At 39.1% G+C, this 9933-nt stretch overlaps 1 protein-coding gene across 1 annotated transcript in view; it reads left to right on the top strand.

Annotated features, from left to right (window-relative positions):
- The first annotated feature begins 3133 nt into the window (after window positions 1-3133).
- LOC101849200 overlaps window positions 3134-9933 on the top strand; it is a 46994-nt gene continuing 40194 nt past the window's right edge. The window contains exons 1-2 of the mRNA XM_005096258.3: window positions 3134-3322; window positions 9662-9809. Of these exons, the coding sequence (XP_005096315.2) occupies window positions 3213-3322; window positions 9662-9809 (258 nt within the window). The 5' untranslated portion in view covers window positions 3134-3212. The remainder of the gene's footprint in view (window positions 3323-9661; window positions 9810-9933) is intronic.

The raw sequence follows: 9933 nt of genomic DNA, 5'->3' as shown, positions 1-9933 counted from the left end.
TCTCTCTCTCTCTCTCTCTCTCTCTTTCTCTCTCTCTCTCTCTGTAGTCTCTAGTATCTCTCTCACTCTGCCTTTTTCTTTATCTCTATCTCTGTTTCTTACCTATTCCTTTTGTGTTTGTTACTCTCTTGCTACCCTATCTAATCTTCTGTTCTTGTATGACCTATTCGTGTTGCAAGCCTCTTAAAATTTTGACTAAAAACTACAAATTGATAGATGACTTGGGTGATGATTGTGGCGCATGCTACTGTTGACATATCCGTTTTGCTACTGATTTTGTTGTTGTTGTCGTTGTTGTTGCTCTAATTTTTTCTTGGTCCTTATTGTTGTGAGTTTTTGCTGTGTGATTGATGTGAACTATCCTAACAAATAAAAAAGGGAAAAGACAAAATATGTTGAACGTATACAGCAGCTAAAATATTTTGAGAACTGTCCTGACAACTTCTAAAACAAATGTTTGTTCTCGCATGCTCTCTTTTTTGTATTTCTATTTAACAACAGATTGTTAGATAATGCAGTGGGCTTTCTGCAAAGCAATCTCGAATGGCACTGTGAAACCACTTTGGGATTGCGTCACCCTTGTAAGAGAAATGAAATATAAAAAAGCAGACGACTGTACAATATCCTTTACTGACACCTCCAACCGAGTTCCAACAACACCCCTCTCAGCCTGTGAAGATGTAAAACGATGAGATAAAGAGGGCGGAGATATAATAGAGAAGATAATGGTAGTTGGGATGCAGTTTCTTTGACGTTGTTTTTTTTCTGAGTGGGAGGGGGATTAGATGGAGCATGAAAAGGGCGGATAAAAGGGCACGAAACTAAACTTAGAAACGACAAGCGCAAAATCAAAGTTAGGATCCTTATCTCGAAAGCAGCTTTCAGATTGCGCATTTGCATCAAACAGAAAAAGGATGTTTGATGATTAGAAAAAAATCGAGTATCACGCAAATTTGCAAAGAGCTTTCCCATCGTGCATCGGAGATTTCCACCAAACGCAAATTGAAGTATTGATGGGTCTGGGGTCCAGTGGCAATTGTGTTTTTGATGCTTGGCTCCCCAGAAGGAATAATTCATATCTGCAACAGTTGGTGGGTTTCTTTTTATGTTTGATTTGTTGTGTTTTTCGTTTGGGCTGTTTGGGGTTTCATATTTTGATTTTTGTTTTTGTTTTCTGTGTGTGTATGTATTTGTGTCTCTGTGTGTGTATGTGTATGAGTGTGTGAGTGTGTGTTTGTGTTGTGTGGGTGTTGTAAGTGTGTGTATTTGTTTGAGTGTGTGTGGAACTGGAAAAGAAGAGGTAGGAGTGGAATCAAAGACACGTTGCTCAGTAGACGCTGGTAGCTTGGTTGGGTGGGGGGGGGGGGGGGGGGGCGTTATTTCCATTATTATCATTTTCTTCTTATGCATTCCGATTGAAGTTTTGCATCAAGTCTTTCAAAATATCACAGAATATGTTCAGTGAGCTGTTCAAAGTTCAAACCTGCAATATTTCCTTCCTGTAAGAATTGTCGTTCTACTAATGAGGCGTTTCTCGTTATCTCCATTGTTAATACAAGACTGTGCAGATCACAAGAGATTGATGCGTTTTAATCAGCAACATTGGCCTGCAGCACTCTCTAGAACTTTATTTTGTATTTGGAAAAGTGATCTGTTGATGTTTTGCCATTATAACTTATGCAGTGAAAGGGTTGGAAAATATTTCTTGTAAGGTTTTCAAATACGTCAAATGAGTAGCTGATTAAGTTGTAGGCTACTAGTTGATGATAGTATTTGCACAAATTGACGAGTTGTGCATTTTAAACTGATGCATTTACCGTATAAAATATGTCCCGAAAAAAATGAAATAAGGAGGACTGATTTTACATAGATTTACCTTAAAACTTTCAGTTGTTTCAAGCTCTGCAGGCGTTTATGAAATTTGCATTACGTGTGCCTTCTATATCTTTTACAAAACTAACACTGATTCCTATATAACATAAATTAATTATCCTGCTTGTAGTATGTTCTAGAATTTCGTTAAAATAATACACGGGCAGTATTGCATACAGACGTACGTCAAAGGCCGCCAAAAATGACTTACGTCTGTATGAATTGTGTAAACAGAGTTTCTTTTCGATTTTCAATGTTGTTTATTGCCTTCCCATGGGCTAGTCTAAGTAATTTTACAAACAAGAAGAAACACAAAACATAACACTTATTTGCTTTAAAAAAGGGGGTGAAAGCGAAATTTCCAACTGTAAACATAATATTTAAAGTCCAAAGGAATTATTAATAGTCATAATTATGTTATGAATGGGAGGAAGGAATTATTTTCAACTAGGAAATGGATACTTGTGAAAAAGGTGATATGCCGGTACTCGCACTCTCGTCAGCACGAAGAAAAGAAAGTAACCAAGAAAGAAAGAACAATACTATCAAATGAGCAAACAATTAATCAAACAAACAACAGGCAACTACTCAAACATTGCTGCTGTGATTTTTTTCCCGTATCCTTACTTTCGTCATTTTTTCCTCTACCTTTTTTGTATGGTTGTCACTTTCTTTTGACCTGCTATTTCCGGGGTACCTTGATAGTCGAAGCAGACTTTGTGCTGTTGAGGCTAGAGAGGTGAGCAGAGTAAGCCTGATTCCCCGTGCGGACTTCACTGTTGATATTCACCCCTAGGCGCTCATAATATGACCTTATGCCGTTGCGAGAGCCCGAAAATCGTACTAAAAGTAAAGTAAAATTGTTAACTCGCATCCGAAGTGGACATTGGGGATTTCCTTGTTAGTGGGACAACTTCCTGGGCCTTTGGCATATTGTGCTAGGGTGGCCAGTTCCTTTCCACGCTGATTTTACTTCCCCAACTCAAAGTCAGGTAACCAGTACTGCAGGGTGGGCTGAAGGAAGCGAAAAAACTCCGTGTCCGAACCGAGGATCGAACCCGGACTTTCCGCTTCGAAGACGAGCGTTCTAACCACTCCGCCACCGCACCCTCAAAAACTCGCATCTCTCCCTTCTTTTTTTGTGTTTGTTACTCTCTTGTAACACCTCTAATCTTTGGCACTTATATGACATTATTATGTTGCAAGAGCTGCAAAACTCTTAACTAAAACTAAACTAAAAAACGTTTCACCTCTCCCTACAGGTTGCCCCAGGCTCACATGTGTACGACTGCTGGGCAAACTTTGACCCCGAGTGGACCCTGGCAGCTTACGTCACCTGGATGACGGTCTCCATCTTTATTGTGCCTACTTGTGTGTTGGGTTGTCTGTACGGACGCATCTCCCTGGAGGTGTGGCGGGCAGGCCGGCTCGAGGAGAGGATGGCGGGGAAGTAAGTTCTTTTTGTTTGTTTGTTTGTTTGTCTGTCTGTTTGTAAACTTATTGTGTCATGGTGAGGTGGAATCAGGCGCCCGTCAACTTTTGGGGACTGCGGACATAATATTGTTATCATCCTAAATTTGTAATTTTCTCTCTTTTTTTCTTTTTTCTTTCTTTATTTACTTATTTCGCTCCGACGTTGGGTCTTTAGGAAAGGCACTTCACACAAATGTCCCACTTGGCTCGGTCCTTTCGGAGATGGACGTTAAACTCGGAGATCCCGTCTCTTAAATAATCTATCAGTGTTGATAGGGGCTTAAACCTAGATCTATATCATTTCACTTTTGTTCCTTCAGGGACAGAGTAATCGGATATTTCGGAAGGAGAATTGAAAAAGCATTCGAATCTCTCTCAAATTTGATTTGCTGAGTGCTGAGAATCAGATTAGTTCTTCTTGCATTTAAATATTACTCGTGGAGGTTTCAAAATCAAACCCAAGAAAAGTTCAGTTCTAGTCCTCGCTGTATGTGAATCACAAATCAAAATGTAAGTCATCCAAAATATATAAATGTCGTCTCCAACATAACCATCACTTAGACAACAGGTGAGTAAAACTTATAATTAAAAAATCTCCGGTTTATAATATTAAGTTGGCAAACTTCCTCCCGCTTGATCATACTTTACAAAAGGTGCGTCAGAAAGCTGGAGAGATGACATAGTGAATTCTATGAAAAGATATGCCTTTAACGATGTGGCTTACGAGTGGAGCTCTTCCAGTAACAAGTAGGGCTCTGTGCGATGAAGGAGTAACTTAATATTATACCATTTGATGTTTTGCTTTTGTTTTGGTTTTTGTTGGGTTTTTTGGGGTTTGGTTTGTTTGGTTTTTTGTTTGTTTTTGTTGTTGTTTTTTGTGTGTGTTTTTTTGTTTGTTTGTTTGTTTGTTTGTTGTTGTTGTTGTTGTTTGTTTTTGTTTCGTTTTGTTTTTTGTTTTTTGATTTGAGGGGGTGGCTGGTGTGTTGAAAAACCCAAAGATGACACCGTTTTGGATTATTACGTTGGAATTGACATTATCTCAGTAGCCTAGTGTGGTCACTGTGATCAGGCTCACACACAATGTGAAGGAATGGCGCCAGTAACACGGCTGATGGATACAGCGGCTTGGTAGTTGAAGGGAGCTCTGGTGTGGTTTTCTCTTTCTTTCCTATCAAACATCTGTTGTCCTTATCTCCCTTCCTTCTTTTTTATGTTTATTACTATATTTGTAATACTTCTAATCTTCGCCACTTATATGACATTATTGTGTTGCAAGTACAACTCTTACTTACGAAGAAAAGGGATACAGTATCATACAGTGTTGTGTTCTTGAGCAAGACATGCTCTACCAAGGGCGCTATGTCGTGGCTACCTGCAACAGCATGCTACTATTTTAGCTGCATTTACTATGTCTCTACAGTTATGCTTGTTAAAGTAAAACAAATTTCTCTATTGTGGATGATCGAAAAACCGTCTTTCATTTTCATATTCAGTCATTTCTTGAGATTTTGAACGTTTCCCATGTCTAAAATAACAGACATAATAGTGGTTTAATTAAATTGTAGAATAATGAGTACTGCTTGCTTTAGCGCCATAAACATTGTCCGGCCTATGACATTAGTGACTCTCAAGATTTTTGTATTTCTGGGAAAAAAAGTAATTACTTTGTCGTCTTCATTCTTGTGAGTGGTTTGTTTGTTTACGCACCGACATAATATGAACCTTTTAAGGACCTTACGAACTGTCTGAAAAAGGAAAGGACAGACAATGTTATTGATCATCCATCATAGCGTGTGTATCCACGAAGCTGGAAACATCATTCACGCTAACTTGTAAGGGATATTTATGGCTACACCATGCTCTCCGTTTAAAGATTTGGCTTGGATCAAACTGACATAGTTTGAGCTACTTTAAAATATGTTGTTCTTGTAGTTGTCTAGATGGCTATTTTAAGTCCACGCCCGTCAGAAGATGGAGACCTAATCAATACTTTAGGTGGTTCCTTTCCTTCTCCGTTCCTTTGTTTTGTTACATTTCCCATAGATAGATAGATAGATAGATAGATAGATAGATAGATAGATAGATAGATAGATAGTCTGCCATTTGCGAACTGACTCGCAACAATAAATATCTAGACCTGTATCCGTTGAAACAAAAGACCTTAATTAATGAATCCTAAAACTGTTTGAATGGTCAGTCGCCTCAGAAAATGACATTAATGTGCCGGCATTGGGGAAAACAGGTGACAGAGAGAGGTGCTGCTTAAACACGATAGAATCGTCAGCAATATTAGTGTCACGACGGGGTGGACTCGGGCGCTCGTCAAATTTTTGGCATGTGGAGTTTATTGGTATTATCTAAAAGCTGTTTTATTTGCCTTGCTCGGATGAAATATCTTAAATAAAACTCAAGATATTTTCGATTGAAGGAAGTGAAATCGCCTGGTTTCAGTGGAGAAATTAGCGAGAAAAGGGCCGCCAAAGTTTGGTACCTCCACTAGCTAAAGAGTCCTTGAAAACAGAAATATCGCATTTTTGTGCCTTTAATCAATGTTTTTCAGTATAATTCACACGGAGTGTTTTTTTATATGGACATAAAAGAGGGTAAGCTATAAAAAAATAATTGGATAGCAATTTCAAAACTAGCGGAAAAAAGGCCTGTTTCTCCATTTTCATAATTTGACGAGCGCCTGATTTCACCATGCTGCCTCAATTAGATTGATTATCACCCGGATACAGATCATTGGTTTAGCCTGGGGTGAAGACTGTTTTGAAACTTGTTTGGCATTTATTGACATGAACATTTCAAGAAGCGCAATCAAGTGCCCAAATGCATATTTATGATATGGGCCGAGTAGTTTGTTTTAGATCATGGACGATCAAAGAGGGGATTGGGTGCACGGACCTAATGGGGCATGGTAGTGTGTCTGTCCGCCCGCATTCCCTTGGGTGGTAGCTAGAGGGGATTTTAGTTTTAATGAAGTTTCGCACTTTTGTGAAATGGAAGAGAAACAAATGTTATCCTAATGAGCAGGGAAAAAAAATAAGCTAAAAAAAAAGAGAGGAGGGGTGAGGAAAAAAAAACTAATCCATCTGTCCTTGAACTATTCCTTTTTAAGTACAGTTGTTAATTTGTAATTTTCTTTGTGTGTGGGAGGGGAGGTGGAAGGTGAGGAAGGGCGTACGTGTGTATGTGTGTGTGTGTGTGTGTGTGTGTGTTAGTGTGTATGTGTGTGTGTGTGTGTGTGTGTGTGTGTGTGTGTGTGTGTGTGTGAGTGCGTTTGTGTGGTGCAAAGTAGAATTATAATGCGGTGCAGGGTTCACGCCTTTATTTAGACTTGTAGGTCTTCTAAGAGGCAGGACTTCGGAATGCAAAGTCAATGCTCACTGGAACCAAGCCAAATAGGTGAAGAGCTTTGAAAACTTACTGTCCCAACCAACCACGTTTGAGTTTTAGTTTTAGTAAAGTTTTACGACCCTCGCAACACAATAAGGTTATATGAGTGCCAAGGGGTGGATGTCAACAGAGAAGTCCAAATGGGGAATCAGGCTTAATCTGCTCATCTCTCTAGCCTCAACAGCACAAAGTCTGCTTCGACTATCAAGGCATCCTGGAAATAGAAGTTCACAAGAGAGTGACAAACATACAAAAGAAGTAGAGGTAAAATAGCGACAGTAAGGATGAGATCAAAAAAAGCTGCAACTCCCCCTCCGCTGTTCCGGCACAGTATGAGCAAGACATTGATAAATCAGCTCATTCACATTTCTACTGTGCATAAGAACAGGTTAACATCTCCCCTTTGGAAATGGCTTAAAGGCAACTTCAGTCAGTAGCACTGCCCTGGTTTTTTTTTTTTTTGGGGGGGGGGGGTAGTGGAGGGGTGCATGTTTGAGCCGACCCCTCTGAAGAATCGAACTTCGGTCATCGACACCGTTGTCCTGCATATATCCAACTGAGCTATCGGCGCACCACTGTCGATCTTAACCAACAGAGTAGTGTTCATTCAACTTCATGCCCCGAAAACCTAACAGCTGTTCCTTCATGTTCCATAACTTTGTAACCTGTCCACAATAATTAACTACTGCCACTAACATTGACTGTGTATGTACAGAGAACCACTTATTGAAACCTAAACCTTTAATTTGCCTTAAGGGAGATATGGGTTAATCTTGGGATTTTTTCCTTAAAGCTGTTGACCCTTTTCAAGACCAGCAATACTTCTACGGCGTTAAATATACGTGTTTATTGATGTTGTGTTGGAAGCTGAGAAGTCAATAGCGTTGGCAAGGAAACCTACCACTTGGCGTTTTCATGTTACTTGGGTCAGTTGTCACAGTTCAAATTCAATCCATTTAAGAGTACCCAATTACAATAAATAGCACAAAAAATATCTATCAGAAGATAATACATATAACGTGGGAGCACTGTCAAGTAACGAAAAGATGAATAAAGAGGGGGTGCCTTTTTATCTCGCTTTAGTTTGATGCTGACTGCAGCGGAACGTTGTTTTGTGTGTTTGTGTTTGTGTTTGTGTGTGTGTGTGTGTGTGTGTGTGTGTGTGTGTGTGTATGTATGTATGTGTGTGTATGTATGTGTGTATGTGTGTGTGAGTGTGTGTGTATGTGTGTATGTGTGTGTGTTGTGTATGTGTGTGTGTGTGTGTGTGTGTGTGTTGTGTGTGTGTGTGTGTGTGTGTGTGTGTGTGTGTGTGTGTGTGTTTTAATGACAGGTGAACTAGATTTATTGGGAATGGGAAAATTGGTCTCGTAAAACATAGTCTGTTAGTTACACATTGACCCTATTCGCTTTAGCAGTTTCAACGTGTAAGTTTGGTATGGTCAGTAGCAAAATGTAGACGTACAAAACTAAATTACCGGGTGGGGCTATTTCGATAATGCAGTTACATCAATCATTATTTCAAGACATTGTCAGTAACACTCGGACACGGCTTCAATCTGTAATCATATCTCTGCATCACAGCACTTGTGTTATTTGCTACGAAATTTGGTATTATAATCCAAAACAGATAAACAGATTATGGTCTGAAAGACAACCGAGATTAATGTAAAGGTTATGTTAATATTGAAACCCAGAGCTTTTAGGAACAAAACGTACAAAGCATTTCACAACTCAATAATGAAGTGTAGCAATTGACATTTCTAGAAATTTGCAGTTTTGGGGAAGGGGTCGGGTGTGTTTTCATGTATGAGTGTTTAGAGGTTTCAAGGGAAGGGGGGGGGGGGTAAATGGAAAAAGACAAATGTTCTTTTGCCCACATGAAAGTGGGAAAGACATAAATTTTTCAGCTTCTGTGTCTTCAGCTTTGTAAAGGGTAATGAACAAGGGGTTTATGTTCCTATTCGCCTATAAGCAAAGCCAATCTCCTTATTAGACAAATCAATGGATCGAAAATATGATAGATTGACAGACACAAGGTGTTGGGGGAAAATAGGAAAAGAAAAGTGAGGGTGTGGGGCGAGACTCTTTAACTATGAAATACTATTACTAATCGTGTCTCTACATTTAAGGGTTTTTGTTTTGTAGTATTATATTTTTTAATACAGCATTGTATTAAAAGAGCCATGGTTTGCTAAAACATGTCTGAATTTGATCAAATATACCATACCCAAATAAGAACTCCGAGAAAAAAATGCTTTTCTCGAAACTGATTAAAAATTTTGAATTGTGATATTCTTCTCTTGAATAATATGTAAAAGATCCAAAGACGGATTAACAATACTTTTGGAGATGAGAGCTTTTTTATTAGGGATAATAATATTATTTTGGAATGACGAATAGCTGTCAGTAAACTATAGACTTGCAAATGTTCTTCCGAATCAGCACTTTGAATAACATTACATCATGATAATAAACTTCAGGTTACCCCCCCCCCCCAAAAAAATCCTGCCTGTCCTTTTTAAAACTAAACCAAGAGCCCTGACTTTTTTTTTAAATGGAATTGTAGAAGTTTCTAACGCCTCCATTCACACTTTTAAAATCATTTAGGAAGTGGGCTTCTTTGACCCGATCACTCTATCTGTTGTAGCAAACACTTACATTGCTTCGTAGTAAAATATAAGTGTTTCGTTTCTGCTTTTGCCATATTTCTTGTCAGTGTTGTTGTTGTTGTTGTTGTTGTTGTTGTTGTTGTCAGACCCGATTATGAATAGCAGTTCGTATAGACATGTGGTGAACAAACAAAAAAAGAAAAACAAACAAAACAAAACAAAAACACCTCCAATGGGTCTTCACCTATACGTTCTTATACTGACCGTCTAGGTCTTCAGTGTTCCCAACATTCTGCTTTGTTCTTCAGGAAAATCTCATCCCGATATGAGCCCAACGCTGGAGAACAAAGGAGATCAGTTGTGATTCAAAACAACGCCCAAGACCCCCGATCAGGTGGGATCGGACATGCGAGTACTCGGGGTAGTGCTGTAGTACACGCGGCCCTGGTGCCACAGGTAAGTCATCCTTAATAGAGAAAGTGTATCTGTATTATGTTGCTGTGTGTACGATGCTGTTATTGTTTTCCTGTTTTCTTGAGGGTTTTTTCCTTTTTTGTCTTTTGTTTTTTGTTTGGGGGGG

The sequence above is a fragment of the Aplysia californica genome, unplaced genomic scaffold, assembly GCF_000002075.1.
Source record: "Aplysia californica isolate F4 #8 unplaced genomic scaffold, AplCal3.0 scaffold00124, whole genome shotgun sequence".
In the NCBI taxonomy this organism is placed as follows: Eukaryota; Metazoa; Mollusca; class Gastropoda; order Aplysiida; family Aplysiidae; genus Aplysia; species Aplysia californica.
This window is presented reverse-complemented; position numbering and strand designations above follow the sequence as displayed.